The sequence below is a fragment of the Impatiens glandulifera genome, chromosome 9 (genome assembly GCF_907164915.1).
Source record: "Impatiens glandulifera chromosome 9, dImpGla2.1, whole genome shotgun sequence".
NCBI classification, from domain to species: domain Eukaryota; kingdom Viridiplantae; phylum Streptophyta; class Magnoliopsida; order Ericales; family Balsaminaceae; genus Impatiens; species Impatiens glandulifera.
In genome coordinates, this window is record NC_061870.1 from 21,669,041 (window position 1) to 21,684,646 (window position 15,606).

Below are 15,606 nucleotides of genomic sequence, written 5' to 3' on the forward strand. Positions count from 1 at the left end.
TGATCATTTCACTACGAAATAAAAATAGTATGAAATACATAAACTTACTAAGGTAAAAAAAAATAAAGAATTACCTTTGGTCAATGTATTTACATTGAACAATAAAACAGAATTGGAAGAATAACATCAAATTTATCTATTCCATTACAAAAAAAAAACAGTTTTCCTTAAGTTCATAACTGTTTTCTACAAATGCAAGAAATTTGAGATCAAATTCCATCCCATCCATGTCTTCCTATCACCATGATTAACAAAATTAAGTTCAAACATTTCCTTCGAAACCCTTTCGCCCGATTCACAAAATCCGACCAATTTCGCCACAACTTCAGCACTTTCCTTAACATGTTTCATGTTCAAAGGATCTGTCCACAACTTATTCACCAATTGCATCCTTCTCCTCTGTTTTCCCTCCATTGGAACTTCCCATTTCAAATAAATCATCTCTCGTTCTTCCATCGTAAGCTTCGAACTCACCTTCTTCGCCAAATACTCCCGTTCTTGTTTCAAAGCCTTAATACTACACCCCCACCATAAACACAAACAAAACAAAACAATCCAATTAAACTCGAATCTAATCTAATCTAATCTAACCAAACATTACTAAAATTATTAGTATTACCTCGATGAAACAGAGGTTGCCGGTTCATCACTCAAAAGCGCGGGGCTAGCATTTCCAACCTCAGCTAACTGATGTTCTAACCACGTCAATCTTCGAAGTTCAACTTCCAGATAAATCTGATCGTCGTTATCTCCTCTGAATAACAAATAGAATTGTGTTCTATGAATAAGAGAAACATGACATAAATGCCACAACATAATTATCTGTCTCCTTTGATCCTCAAACGAAGGCTGCAATTGAACCACAGACATCGAAGGAGAAGAACATTGGTCGGTTTTATTCGATTCATCATCTTCTTCATCCTCGTTTGTCTCCATCTCCAACACCTATATACAATCATCAACAGTCAATAATAATGGAATTTTCAAAACAAAACAATAAAAGTATGTTTTTTTTATGTCCCACCTGAAGAACAAGAAGCTGTTTTTGGTACTGAAGCTTCGCCACTCGTTCCTTCAATCCAGTCACGTATGATTTTATGCTCCTAATATTCTCCTCTGTTGCTCTCTTGAACATCTTCTCAATTTTCTTCACATTTACTGAGTTCCCACTAGTTTGATTCGCGTTTTTCATAGGAGTAGCAGCAGCAGCATCATCAGCCTTATTAATAACCGGGCTTTGATTTTCGATTCCAGAATTGGCAGTTTGTCGTGTGGATGACGAAGGAGAGCAAGGGGAGAGTAATAAACTCGGTGTGTTGCTCAATGAAAACGGGAGGATCTTCTTTTTCTTCAACGGATTAGTGGCGTTTTTTGAATTTTGCAGTGTTTCCTCTGGAAGACAACCGACCAACTTATCGATGGAACGTTGGACATTCTCGAGTTTTGCTTCCAATGAAACAATGTTTCTACCTTGTTGGTTAAGCCGAGTTATTTCTTCCTTAAGATTCCTCGTTTTATCGATATCCATTTCTTCTTCGTCTGGAGGAACCATGACTTTCATTTCCTTAATCTCGGCTAAAAGTTTCGCTATTGTATTGGTTGCGTCTCGACTACCGTTTTTGTTCAATGCAAACTCTGTCTGAAGTACTTCAAGAGCCTGATTAGCTTCTTCTCCGAGCTGCCTTTGAAGCAATTCAAGCTTCCTGATTTCATGGACTAGAATTGATGCATTTGCTGATTCCCTAACCGTTTTCTTTCCAGAAAAGGAAAGTCGTTTCTTCGGCAGGACATGATGTTCATCATTCGTTTTCGTTCTTGACATTTTCAACTGCCCTTTAAGCTCACTAATCTCCTTCTCCATCTGCCAGATTGTATCCAAATTCAGAAGATATTGACAAAAATTTAAAACAAATTATACTAAAACTAAACCTCCTGAATCTTCAAGTCTTTTTCGATGATTAAAGTCCTCAAACACGATGAGGAAGATAGTCGTTTAGGAGTTTGTAACTCGGCTTCAAGCCGAGCAACTTCCTTCTGCAAATGATTCACTAATTGTTTCTGTTCAACCACCTGAAAATTATACATAATTTGGTAAAGAATCAACAAAAGAGACTAAAAACAACTATGAAAAGTTTGATCTTTTTAAGGTACCATGTTGACTCGAGCATTGTTCGTCACTTCCTTAGCGCTGGTAGCGAATGAAAGAGTGTTTCTCGATTGTTCAACGTGGCTTAATGCAGGACTCATAGTGCAAATTATAGCCGTTCGAGCATTCCCACCAAGTGAATGCTGCAATATTCTCGTCAAATTTGAATCTCTATACGGTATATGATTATTCCTCTGCCCCCCACTGCACAAAAAACAGTTAAAAATTCGTAGAAATTCTTCGAATCACCCGGAAAAAAGCGAAAACTGACCTTAGCTTTCTGATTACTGTTGTCAATGTCAATAAGCTACGGTTAATATGACTCCCCTCTTTCAATCTAGCACCATTGGACTTCGTTTGTGATGCGCGTTCACTCCCAGCCAGATCAACAAGGTTCTGCGAAAATTCGCAAATATCGAATAAGTTCAAACATTATAAAAAAGCAGCAACATTCATTGATTTCATTTTGGGAAGGAGAATGCTTACCAGACTGGCTAAGAAAGATTTCACCGAGCCTGATTTCTCCGACAAACTGCTCTCGATGGTCTTATATCGAACAAAACCATAAACAATTATGCAATGCTCATAGATTGTTAAGATAGAGTTTTGGTATGATTATTTGAAAAAAAACAATACCAGTCTGATAATCTGATGTGATCTTGAACTTTTATCATTTAAAGCTGTTTCTCCAACCTGTCTCTGGGCTGCAAATTATACGAGTTCAATTCATGAACTTTCGATAAACACGAAAGCTTTCTATTATTATTATTATTACCTTCGCATACACTAATCAATTGTCTCAAATGATGAATATCCTTTACATCAATTTCTGTCAGTTTGTCTACCACAAAAGTCCCTTTCTGCAAAACATATAGCCTCTTTAGAAAATGATCAGATAGAACAATGTTTGAAGATTTCATCATCTACCTCGGGATGATACAGAAGACGAAGAGACCCTGATCCTCGATTCAATAGATCAACTACTGCCTCATTGTAAATCTCCAAAGCAGAAAATCTTATTACAAATTCTCTCCCGGGTGTCTGCAATTCATCAATTTCAACCAATCCAGACTAAACAAAACCAAACTACAAAAAAGTTACCAAATCCAATCCAATAACTTACATTGTCGATGTGTTCATAGATGTCTTTGATTGCATTTTCAGTTATGCCAGACATTGTGAATGTCTTCCCACTTCCAGTCTGTCCATAAGCAAATATTGTAGCTACAATACAAAAACAAACCCATATCATATCATATCATATCATAGCAATTTCAATCAATTGAATTCATTTGAGTTTTTTTTTTACCATTAATCCCCTTTAAAGCAGAAAGGGTAACATCCCTAGCACCATCCTCATACACCTTGTCTGTTGAATCAGCTGAATCAAAAACTCGATCTGCAAAGAAATGAATTTTTTTTAAGTGATTTCAGTTTGAGCTAAATCAGATTTGCAGAGCAGTTAAGAAACCCACCAAAAGTATAACTTCCAGAAGGTCTTTCGTGATTCAGATTCCTTGAAATGATGGTTTGATCATCAGCACATTCCCATGCAATTAAATCATAAGCTGCTTGTTCTTTAGGGTTCAAAGGTCTAAGTCGAACTGTAACAAGAATCTTCTCTTTACTTGCAGCCGAACCATATGGAGAAGAAAAAGGAGTTAATTTCTGAATCTTAGATGCTGGCGCCGGTGTCATTGGATTTCCGGCGGTTACATGTCCCATTTTCATCATATTTTGTAGAAACTGCAGATTTTTGAAAGCAGAAGAAAGAGCAATTAGTTATTAACTTGGTTCAAATGCAAGTAGAAACAACAAGATTCATCTTCAACTTCAACTTCAAAATCATTTGCAATATCAAGTCAAGAATCTTAAGGAAATGAAATCGAAAATCTGGAAGAAGAAGAAGAAGAATCCAAGAAGAAGGAAAGAACAAAAACCCACCTGAGAAATTGAAGCAAGAATGGAAAGTGATTACGATTTGCTCATTTCCTGGAAGATTTTACTCTTATGACTGTAGGGTTTCGATCCACGACGAGAGAGAGAGAAAGATTAACGGGAGGTTGGACTAGATGAACAATTTTTTTTTTTTTTTTTTTTTAGTATTTGATTGTAACGGCTACTTTGCTATCGTCACCCGTGGAACAATTCAATTGGGAGCCTATTTTGACAAATAAAAAATAATTTGGAGCCTCACTTTCACTATATTCGCGCCTTTATCTCATTTTATTATTAATAAATTTAAATAACTATTTTTAATAATACTTTTTTAGAAATAAATTTGAAATTTCCAATAATTTGTTTTTATACATTTAATAAAAAAATATCTCATTATCTATAGTTTAATGTTTGAAATAGTCATTTCTCTTCATTTTGTTTAATTCATTTTAATTGATAACCAGTTTATTTCTTATCATTAAACAAACTAGTGGGATTGGAAATTATTTTCTATCAAGGATAAATTTGATAATTTAGTATATTAACAATTAAAATTTAATCATCCTAAATTCACCAAATCCAATTATTAGAATTCATTTACCATTAATTTTTTTGATGGTTGAAATGTGATGATTAATAATTAATTAAGTCTTATATCTTTGCAATTTGAACTGATTATGAATGCATATATGGACGGAATTATATAGGGACTTGGGTGGGACGAAGTCCACCCCGAAAAATAATAATTTATTTATGATACAAATGTGATATTACCCTTTATTTTTTTTATTTTTTTTTATTTTTTATCTTTTTCACTTATTTTATCTAAAATTTTATCGTTATTTTTTTAAGTTTATCATAATTTTTTTTCAAACTCATCCCATTTTCGATTCTGGGTAGTCTGCATCAATGTTATGCTTGTATATATATATATATTTAAATTTAGCTATTTATGTTTAAATCTTGTTAATTCTAAGTATAATCTATGAGATAAAGAAATTGAGAGTTTGGGTTATTGTTAGAATTGGTCTGATCCAAATTGTTATTCTAATAGGCCCAACATAGTATGTATCACTTCCTATTTTTAATAAAAAGTTAGAATATATATTCCATATGGGAGTAAATGTAGTGATCTAGTATATTCACTTCCTTCTTCTAAATCTTACATAATTTAATAATATTTTTTTAAAAATATTAAATTAAGTTTGTATTAAATAAAGTTAATTGGTAAATGTGACTTATAATTATATCAAGTTTTTTTTTTCTTTTATTTTTTCTAAATAAATTTATGAATAGATGTGTAATTCAATTGTGTTTGAAAATATTAATCAACATTCGGACCGAAATACTTAAAAAAAAAATCAAGAAAATGTATATTGATGTTTTATAGTCCAAATTGAGCTCAATCTCAAAAAAAAATAATCATATTTTAGTTTGAAATAAGTTATAGGAATAGTAAATATATTCTGGGCTGGAAGATAAGATTATTACGGTCACATAAAATTTAAATAAAATGAAATTTATTTATCTAAAACTTTTTTAATATATGTAAATAGGCAGAAGAGTTAGTGAACATTATTCTCACTCATATCTCTAAAATGACTAATTAGCATATAAATGACTTCAAGATAATTGTCAATCTGAATTATAGCCTTGTAACTTCATTGTAGTTCACATTTTGTTTTAAGCTAATTAGACGAATATGAAAAAGTTCGATTATTCGAAAGAGGAAATATTGCGGTTGAAAAATATATCATTCTAGATAAATTTTGGCCATAGGAAAATTGGAACATTTAGTGATCAGTCGATCGATATGTTTAATCCATAACGCTATTATTATGATGCCAATCGGGGAGGCCTCTTCGAGAAATCGGTGGACGATCGGTAAACTCATGGATCTTTTTTAACTTGTTAACGCTAGTTTCTTAGCACATTGAGCCACTCGTTGTTTTGTCAATACACTTAAATTACTCTAATTTATATTATATTAATTTTATATTAATTTTTTTTTCAAAAAAAACTATATATCAAACAAGCTCTGAGATTTTTACAGCTCATTCTCCATTACCTATTTTCCATGAAAGGAAATGTCAAGAACTTCATATATTTGCAATGATGAAGGATGTAATGAGCTAAAATTTCAATCAAACAATGTCCTTGTTTGTTTCCAAAAATGATTATGGAACTATTTATCCTTTTAAGATAAGAATTGCCATTAGAGTTTGAACAAATTTGTGAAACAATCCTTAAACCTTTTTAAAAAAATACGAAATAACCCACAATCTTATAAATCATAACAAAACATCAATCTTATTGTCCCAACTGTACAAATCATTCTCAACTTGTAATTTCAAGAGTTAATATAAACTGTTTAATGAAAACTATAAACATAAGTTATTTTGATGTGGATGATTTGTACCATTTTATAATGTTTAGGTTATTTTGGAATTTCTAAAGACATCTAGAGGCTTATTTACGTCTTTAAATAAAGTTTAGGGAGCTATTTCATACCTTTTTCAATTACTCAATTATTAAAATATATATATTAATTTAGCTTACTTGTTAAGCTATCTTTAATAGATAACTAACTATAATTAGTAATTAGTTGATGAATTTAGACAATTGATGATGACCCAACTCTAATAGTTAAGAAACTATCATGATCGGATCAATTTAGACAATTGATGATGACCCAATTCTATTAGTTCAAAAGTTATCATGATCAATTAGACAATTTATTTTTATCTAATAATGTTGAAATGTTTTAAATCATATAAACCATACCCTAAGTTGAAAAGAAACAACTTGCAAGTTGCTTGAGTTATGAGTTATTTTGTTTGGATTTTCTATTTGAAAGCATAATTGTTAGAGAAGGATAATATGATTCCTTACCGACATGATTCATAGGTCACGAGTTCGAGTTTTCAGATCCGAGATAATCTTTTAAATAGTGATTAAGATATAAGGATGAAAATAATGTACTATGGTACCTCGATAAATTAAGTGGTTGAAATTTAAAATAACAAAGATTGTAACTAAGGTTTAGGAAACAAAAAATAATAAATTATGTGAGATTCATAATAAATAATGATATTTTAACTCTCAAACACACGCTACGAAAACCTAGGATATATATTCAAATAAATGATTATAATACCATTTTTTTTTTATTTTCTATTAATAAGCTTGTCATGAATGGGACGTTTCTCAATATATAGTGGAGGAGAAAGTGGATTGAAAAATGACTAAGGATTAGGCTTAATAATCTTTTAGGAATATGCCTTTGATTCTATAATTGATTTTTTTTTAAAGGATATTCATTTGAGATTCTTTGATTGATTGAAATGTTTATTTGAAGTTAAAATTTGTTGTAGAATTTTTTTTATTATGTTTATCACACATATTAAGATGATTTGATTGCATGATTGTGTCCATAAAAGTAATTGACATTATTTGAATAATTTAATGAGATAATTACACCAAACAAGTAATTCTATCCAAATAAATTACATGCATGTGCCTATGTGTGAGGGAGAGAGAATGGATCCAGCTTTTATGGTAAGAATATCTTAGATTAATTATTATGTTGGAGACTGAACTTTATTAAAATATATATATATTTTTTTATATTTAAAATTTAAATTTTATAAAAGTAAAATAAGAATATATGATATTTTAATTGATAAATTAAATAATTGGATGGTTAGAATATAAGAATGTTGAGATATTTTGATACTTATTGTGAGTTCGGTTAAATTGAGTCGATAAGACTGTATCCCGGTTAATTTTTAGTGGACTATTTGGTTTGAAAAAAATCATAGGACTTTCAGTAATCACGGTCAACAAGTGTGTTAACTCCATAATGATATTATTATGACGATACAAGAGAGTTTTTTAGAAAATCGATGGAGACAGTCGGTAAACTTATTGATATTTTTGAGAACCTTTGAACTCGTTAACTCTAAACTTTATGTTAGGTATGTTTGTTATGTATTTTGGTTTATGTTTTCATTGTTACTTTTAGATGGTTAATTTTGTTGTGTTTTAGGTGTATTTGGTGACAAGATGAACACTTGTGTTTTTGTATTATTATTGTCGTCATGCGTAAACGACTATTATTATATAATAAACCATTAACCTTTTAAAACAAAATGATATGAATGTAAATAAGAAAAAATAATTAAAAAAAACTAAAAAAAGTACCTTATCAAAACCAGCTCTTGTAGGAAACCATCTTAGATTAGATCCACTAAAAATTCAATACAAGGTCATATAATTATCCTTTTTCTTCTACAAATGCATATAAAAGCATATTATATGACACTTTTTAAAACTAATATTTTATTTGAATTAATGTCATAATCATATTTCTTGAAAAATGTTTGTTTATTATCACAAGTCCCGAAGTGATTTTCTGATATTTGTAATAAAATAATTTATGTTAAATACTATCACAATTTAATTTTTATATCATTTCTTAGTTTTTCTTTGATTAAAAAAGTATTATGGATCAATGAAAAACAAAATATCTTAATTCAAATAAAAATACTCATAACCATTTTAAAAAAGAGCTAAATAAAAAGCGAAATTAATTTATAAATTATTCTCTTAGGGTGAAATAATTTTATTATCTTAGTTTATATCATTTTTTTAATTCATTTTCCACTATAATTTTTCAAGGGTTAAGAATCGGCTTAAGAGACTAAAATGTCACGGTTCGATTCAATTTAAAAACGTTTTGAGTTGAAGCTAGGGATGACAACGGGTACCTTACCCGCCGGGTAGTGAAGTACCCATCCCCGAACCCAATTTTTATTTTATTATTCATCCTCGAACCCGACAGGTATATTTATTTCTATCCCCATCCCCGATTCGCCGGGTACCCGGTACTCGACAGGTACCCCATTACCCGATTAAAATATGAATTTTTATTTATTATTTTTCTAAATATATTAAATACTAAATATTAAAAACACATATGAAAATATTACTTACTTGTATAGTAGAAGTTAAACAATATACATACATTAACTTCAATAAGAATAAAAGAGAATTTTAACAAAAATTAAAGAAAATATTAAAAGAAAAAAAAAAGAAAGATGAGAGATGTTAATATTGAAATAAGAAGTGAATAGGGAGATAAAATATTTGTTATTAAAGAAATGAAAAATTAAGAGATATGTGGAATATAAATTAAATTAACGATGACATGATAGAGTGGGGTTGAGTGTTGGTATAACTAATTAATTAATTTATTTAATGTAAATTTGTAATGATCGTATTAATGTAAAATTTGAAAAGTCAATTAAAATTTTAATATATATATATATATAATATTAATATTTTGGGTATCGATTATCGGGTTTGAGTTTTGCACACTCCCCAGTTCCCACCCCGACCTCGAACCCGATCGGTAATCATTTTCACTCTCAATCTCTGACCCCGACCCCGATTTAAAATACCTGAACCCGAACCCGACCATCGAGTACCCACGTACCCTAGTTGAAGTAAGTTCTAATTTAATTTATGAAATAATTTATTTTGGGTAATAATGTTATACATTATTTATTAATATTGTGGATAATGATGATCTATGACATAGGTCAAAAACCATTCAAGTATTATAAAATTCCTACTTAACTTCCTATGCCGCTGTATTGCCACGTGATACTACCGGCCAATAGAATTGTTAGATTTCCCCAGCTGTACCTTTTGCTATAATTAATAATCTTTTTTGGATATATTTTATAATATTTAAAGATTTGTAATTATATATATATATATATATATATGACCGAATAAAGTGGATTTTTTAGCCTAACTATATTGTTTATATCAAATATAAATAATAATGGTAAGTACTTAAAAACTAAAAGTCATGAATTCAAATTCACAATTAAATTAAAATGATAAATTTGTCTTTTAGAAGAACTAGTGACGTTCAAGTTTTGCTCTTATGATATGATTTTTTTTTCTCCTCTTATTTTATTAGTTATTTGTTTATGTAAAACTAATGTGTTAATGAATTTAAAATAAAATTTCAATTCTACTAAAATAAATGTATATTTAAAATTTATCAAAATCAGGTGCTAGTGGGCTATCCTTTGATTGATTGATTAATTGACTTCACGTCCATAAACAAATATATTTTAATCTGAAAGTGACCACTAATCATATTTGATACAAATTATAAACTCTACTTGAGATTTTTTTTATTTTTTCTTAAAATTATTTTACATCTAATAGATGATTTGATATAATTTTTTTTTTTTGAGAAATTTTAAGATTTTATCTATTTTTTTTAAAAAAAAATTCTATCATAATCTTATCATTTAACCGTAAATCACTTGTTTCATCAACTAAAATACTCTTATTTTATTTTAAAATATTTAAAATTTAAATAAAAAATATTAGAATAATTTAACAAATTAAGAACTCAAATAAATTATTTTTCTTATTGAACAAGGATTTTTTTTAATAAAATCATAAGAAAACCAAAATACCAAAATAGACTAGCCCTAAATAAATATGATATTATTTTTCATGATAAGAAAAATCTATATTTGTCAAAAATAGATCAAGATAATAGTTTTAATTATGACCCATCCCCAATAAAACAAACTAATATAAAAGGAAAGGAAAAACAACTTTAACTTTTATAGTATTTCTATTAGATTGTGAATATCCATAGGTTCCACTTTTCAAATAATTAATTGAAGTTAAAAAAGAAAAACAGGTTTAATGAGACCATGGTTTGGTGAAGAAGAAGTACAAGCGGTTTTGTGAAAAGAACATTGGAACAAGAGAGAGACAAAAAAAAAAAAGTTAATTAATTAATTAAGCAACCAAACCCACTAATTTTACTTAATTAACACCACACCATGTTAATATTATAAAAAGGCCATTCACTTCTTCTGAATTTCCACACCATTATCATTCTTTCCTCTCTATCTACCATTATTGATTTGTTCCGTTCTCTCTCTTTATTTTAAAGGTCTAATTATTTATTTTGAGCTATTCTTATAATTAAGCACTAATAAGTTCTTCATTAATCTTCTAACCTTTCTTTATGTTTTGTCTTCAACAGATTATTTGAAAAAAAACTAAGAAGATGGCTGAACAAGCTCTGATAAGCGGTCGAAAGTTATGCGACCGCCTACGAGAAACGATGGCTAGCCACCTTAAGGAACTCCAGCTATTCTTCTCCGGGTAAAAGAAAACAAAAAATATGTATTTTATCTTTTAGATGACATTTTGTGGGTTGTTTATATATTTGTTGAATAAATTAGAATTGAGAGCAATGGCAAAGGAATACTGAAATTAAACCAAATAGAGGCTGCTTTTGAATCACTTCCACAAGTTGCTCAAGAAAAGTTTCTACAAGGTCCATTTGGACAACTCTTCAAATTCACACAAGTAAGTAAGCCAAAATGCACCATTTTCAAATAAAAAATTGAGTGTACATTTATGTATTTTGAATTTTTAAGGAAGCAATTGTCTTGCCACCATGGGTGGCTCTCGCGGTTCGATTGAGGCCGGGTGTGTGGGAATATGTGAGAATTAATGTCAATGCGCTTGTTATTGAGGAACTAACCGTTCCTCAATACCTCGGGTTCAAGGAAGAACTCGTCGAAGGCCCGTAAGTTATCCTTTTTTTTTTCAATATACCATGTGATGAACTCTAAATGATTTAAAATAAATAATACATTGGTGGTGTAGGCTCAATGGTAACTTTGTTTTCGAACTGGATTTCGAGCCATTCACCACCGACTCATTTCCTCGTCCTACTCTATCGAAATCCATCGGTAATGGAGTTGATTTTCTCAACCGACATCTCTCGGCTAAAATCTTCCATGACAAAGATAGCATGACTCCTCTTCTCGATTTCCTCAAGGCCCATCATCATGTTAACACGGTAAACTTGTAAAATCCAACTTTGAAAAAAAGAAATGCACAACTTCTAATGTCATATTTCATGTCCTTGTAATGCAGAACTTGATGTTGAACGACAAGATTCAGGATATCGACTCCTTGAAACGTGTTCTTCAGGATGCTGACGACTACTTGTCTGTTTTAAGACCGGAAACTTCGTGCTCAGAGTTCGAAGAGAGTTTCCGAGAGATTGGGTTGGAGAAAGGGTGGGGAGACACGGCCGAACACGTATTGGAAATGATCCGAATGTTGTTGGATCTTCTAGAGGGGCCGGATCCGTTTACACTCGAGAAGTTCCTTGGAAGAATCCCTATGGTTTTCAATGTGGTAATCCTTTCTCCACATGGTTACTTTGCTCAAGAAAATGTATTGGGTTATCCCGACACTGGTGGCCAGGTTTGTTCGACGACAATCTTAATGTTCTTACTTTTTCTATCATAGTTTGATCAACGTTAAGTTAACGTTGTTGCATGTCATTTAATCAGGTTGTCTACATTTTGGATCAAGTTCCAGCTTTGGAGAAGGAAATGCTTAAAAGAATCAAGCAACAAGGGCTCGACATCGTCCCTCGCATTCTCATTGTAAATTATCCATCAGTTTTAACATTATAAGATTGCTCGAAGGGATTCTTGATTTTATTTTTTTTGTTTGTTTCGGTGTCAAGGTGACTCGTCTTCTTCCAGATGCGGTTGGAACGACATGCAGCGAACGAGTCGAGAAAGTGTACAATTCAGAACATGGACAAATCCTTCGAGTTCCTTTTAGGACAAAAGAAGGGAAGGTTGTTCGCAAATGGATATCGCGTTTTGAGGTGTGGCCATATATCGAGACATTCACTGAGGAAGTTGCTCAAGAACTCGCTAAAGAGTTGAAAGGTAAGCCCGACTTGATCATTGGGAACTACAGTGAAGGAAATCTCGTGGCCTCATTGCTTTCCCACAAACTTGGAGTAGTTCAGGTAAAAAAACAATGCAAATATTTTGCGGGGTTACGATTCCTTCCATAAACTCTGGTTTTCTTTTGGCAGTGTACAATTGCCCATGCACTTGAGAAGACAAAGTACCCGGATTCTGACCTCAACTGGAAGAAATTTGACGACAAGTACCATTTTTCGAGCCAGTTCACAGCCGATCTTATAGCGATGAATCATACAGATTTCATCATCACAAGTACTTTCCAAGAAATCGCTGGAAGGTGATAATATAACTCCTTTTGTTTGTCTCCTCTGATCATCATGGATCTTTTCTTATTATAATTCTTTTCTTTTATCCAGCAAGAACACTGTAGGACAGTACGAGAGTCATACTGCCTTCACAATGCCAGGACTATACCGAGTCGTCCATGGAATTGACGCGTTCGATCCCAAATTCAACATTGTTTCTCCCGGAGCCGACACCAACATATATTATCCCTACACCGAGCAAGAGAAAAGGCTGACTGATTTCCATCCTGAGCTTGAAGAGCTTCTATTCAGTAACATTGTAAATGAAGAGCACTTGTATGTTCCTCACTCAACTAGCTATCACAGAAGAGTCTGAACTTGAATAAACTCTATCACATTCAGTTGTTTTTTGGTTTATTTTTCAGAGGTGTGCTGGAAGATCGGAACAAGCCAATCATATTCACAATGGCGAGGTTGGATCGTGTTAAGAACCTAACCGGGCTAGTGGAATTATACGGGAAGAACAAACGGTTGAGGGAACTGGCAAACCTAGTTGTGGTAGGCGGGGATCGTAGAAAGGAATCGAAGGATTTGGAAGAACAAGCGGAGATGAAGAAGATGTATGATCTGATAGAGACGTATAATTTGAAGGGCCAATTCAGGTGGATTTCTTCGCAAATGAACCGTGTTAGGAACGGGGAACTCTATCGATACATAGCCGATACAAAAGGTGTGTTTGTTCAGCCTGCGTTCTATGAGGCCTTCGGTTTGACGGTTGTCGAGTCTATGACATGTGGCTTGCCCACGTTTGCCACTTGTTATGGCGGTCCTTTCGAGATCATTGTCCATGGTAAGTCCGGATTCCATATTGATCCATATAATGGAGATGAGGTGTCCAATCTTCTAGTGAATTTCTTCGAGAAGAGCCATGAAGATCCTTCTCATTGGGATAAGATCTCTCTAGGAGGGCTAAAAAGGATTGAGGAGAAGTAAGCGATTATACCACCCTATAGTAATAATAATAACTTGAATTGGTGTTTTATTTTTATTGATATTTATAATAGGTATACATGGCAAATATACTCGGAGAAGCTGATGACGCTTACTGGGGTGTATGGGTTTTGGAAGTTCGCGTCGAAATTGGAACGTCGACAAGCAACGCGTTACATTGAGATGTTCTATGCTCTCAAGTATAGCAAGATGGTAATTATGAGTTTAGTTAAGAGTGTTAATAACTTATGTGTTGAGAAATATGGTGTTAATATTTCAAATTTGTTTTATCTCAGGCTGAGTCAGTTCCTCTAGCTGTTGACTAGGTAATATTTGAGTTTATGGTGGAGGCAAGGCAAATGAGGACTTTTCTATCCAAACCAAAGAGGCTGAAAGAAGAACTATCTCAAAATTACTATATATATATATATGTTTGGTGTCTTTGTGTTATTGTTTCCTTGTGATGGAGATTGCAAAGCTCCATGTATTGAATTGTTTGATTTCAATCCAAGTTCGATCCCCAAATGTTTGGGTTTTCAATATTTGTATGTTCAGTTGTTTACAACTCAACTAGTTGAGTTGTGCAACATATCATTTGTATTGATTGAATAAAAAGTTTTTCTTCTTATAATGAATAATATTCTAACCAGCAAGGGTAAGCCCAGCTAGGGCAAACACCACCCTAGGGAAGACAATTAAAGTCTCACCCCAAACCATAAGCCCAAAGAATTTTAAAAAATTCAACCAAACTCTACTTCATTTTCCTACATACCATAAAAAACAAACTATTAATTATAAATATTCAAGTGATAATAAATAGTCGAAAGTGTCAAGCCTGACACTGTAACTAATTTGTGTCGATTAATCCACAATCAATATACTACATGAATCGCCTTTCACTTCAGTTTAGATGCTAAAATAAATTATGTGAAATATTTGAAGTATTCTGATTTATACAAATGGATAAAAATGAGCTCTAAGCTTATATAAATAGAATAATATATCAAAATTATCTCATTTTTTTATGAGAGAATATGTATAAAAGACAGTTCTCAGGCGGTAATGCATAAGACGAGGATAACATCATTTCTCGTAGGATGCAACATAAATGACACATTGTGATTTATTGGGCCTTTAGTGTTTGTTTGCGCTTTTAGGGCTTATTCTACTCCAAATATTAAAAAGAAAAATTGAAGAGACAAAAGGAAACAAAAAAACACTACAAAAGAGTAGTTCATTATGGGAGGGTCTTATTTGTCATCTTTGGGCCTCAATTTGATTCAAATTATCGACTGACGCGACACTTCAACACCGACTATATCAATCCAATGGACGTCACTTTACAAGAGTCTGAACATGAACCCTCTATTTAACAATTGACCATCAAGTACTCCCAAGCCTACTTAATTGAGATGAATCAAGCCACTTACTAGGTGTA

General features: G+C 31.9%; 2 protein-coding genes across 2 annotated transcripts; one reads left to right on the top strand and one right to left on the bottom strand.

Moving 5' to 3' along the window:
• Nucleotides 1–127: 127 nt before the first annotated feature.
• Nucleotides 128–4,220, bottom strand: LOC124916571 (kinesin-like protein NACK2). Its single transcript, XM_047457302.1, has 14 exons — nucleotides 4,091–4,220; nucleotides 3,622–3,892; nucleotides 3,456–3,545; nucleotides 3,270–3,370; nucleotides 3,074–3,187; nucleotides 2,922–3,006; nucleotides 2,783–2,850; nucleotides 2,633–2,692; nucleotides 2,418–2,542; nucleotides 2,152–2,350; nucleotides 1,930–2,070; nucleotides 1,025–1,861; nucleotides 620–945; nucleotides 128–517 (listed from the first exon to the last, which is right to left on the bottom strand). Exons 2-14 carry the CDS (start codon nucleotides 3,878–3,880, stop codon nucleotides 187–189), a joined length of 2,736 nt encoding a protein of 911 aa, XP_047313258.1. The 5' UTR covers nucleotides 3,881–3,892; nucleotides 4,091–4,220; the 3' UTR covers nucleotides 128–186.
• Nucleotides 4,221–11,180: 6,960 nt separating this feature from the next.
• On the top strand, nucleotides 11,181–14,797 carry LOC124914270 (sucrose synthase-like). Its single transcript, XM_047454779.1, has 12 exons — nucleotides 11,181–11,293; nucleotides 11,374–11,500; nucleotides 11,572–11,723; nucleotides 11,804–11,999; nucleotides 12,077–12,412; nucleotides 12,502–12,597; nucleotides 12,681–12,974; nucleotides 13,044–13,210; nucleotides 13,290–13,514; nucleotides 13,604–14,167; nucleotides 14,243–14,381; nucleotides 14,465–14,797. The coding sequence occupies exons 1-12, from the start codon at nucleotides 11,196–11,198 to the stop codon at nucleotides 14,492–14,494; spliced, it is 2,424 nt and encodes an 807-aa protein (XP_047310735.1). The 5' UTR covers nucleotides 11,181–11,195; the 3' UTR covers nucleotides 14,495–14,797.
• Nucleotides 14,798–15,606: the final 809 nt, after the last annotated feature.

What these genes read in the sequence shown, in the direction of transcription:
- LOC124916571 (XM_047457302.1), bottom strand. Translation starts at nt 3,880, where the DNA reads ATGATGAAAATGGGACATGTAACCGCCGGAAATCCAATGACACCGGCG. An exon ending in TGCTTTAAAGGGGATTAATG is followed by an intron (nt 3,371 to 3,455) that starts GTAAAAAAAAAA and finishes TTTGTATTGTAG; the next exon opens with CTACAATATTTGCTTATGGA. An exon ending in GCAACCTCTGTTTCATCGAG is followed by an intron (nt 518 to 619) that starts GTAATACTAATA and finishes GTGGGGGTGTAG; the next exon opens with TATTAAGGCTTTGAAACAAG.
- LOC124914270 (XM_047454779.1), top strand. Translation starts at nt 11,196, where the DNA reads ATGGCTGAACAAGCTCTGATAAGCGGTCGAAAGTTATGCGACCGCCTA. An exon ending in ACAAACTTGGAGTAGTTCAG is followed by an intron (nt 12,975 to 13,043) that starts GTAAAAAAACAA and finishes TTCTTTTGGCAG; the next exon opens with TGTACAATTGCCCATGCACT. An exon ending in TTCCAAGAAATCGCTGGAAG is followed by an intron (nt 13,211 to 13,289) that starts GTGATAATATAA and finishes TCTTTTATCCAG; the next exon opens with CAAGAACACTGTAGGACAGT.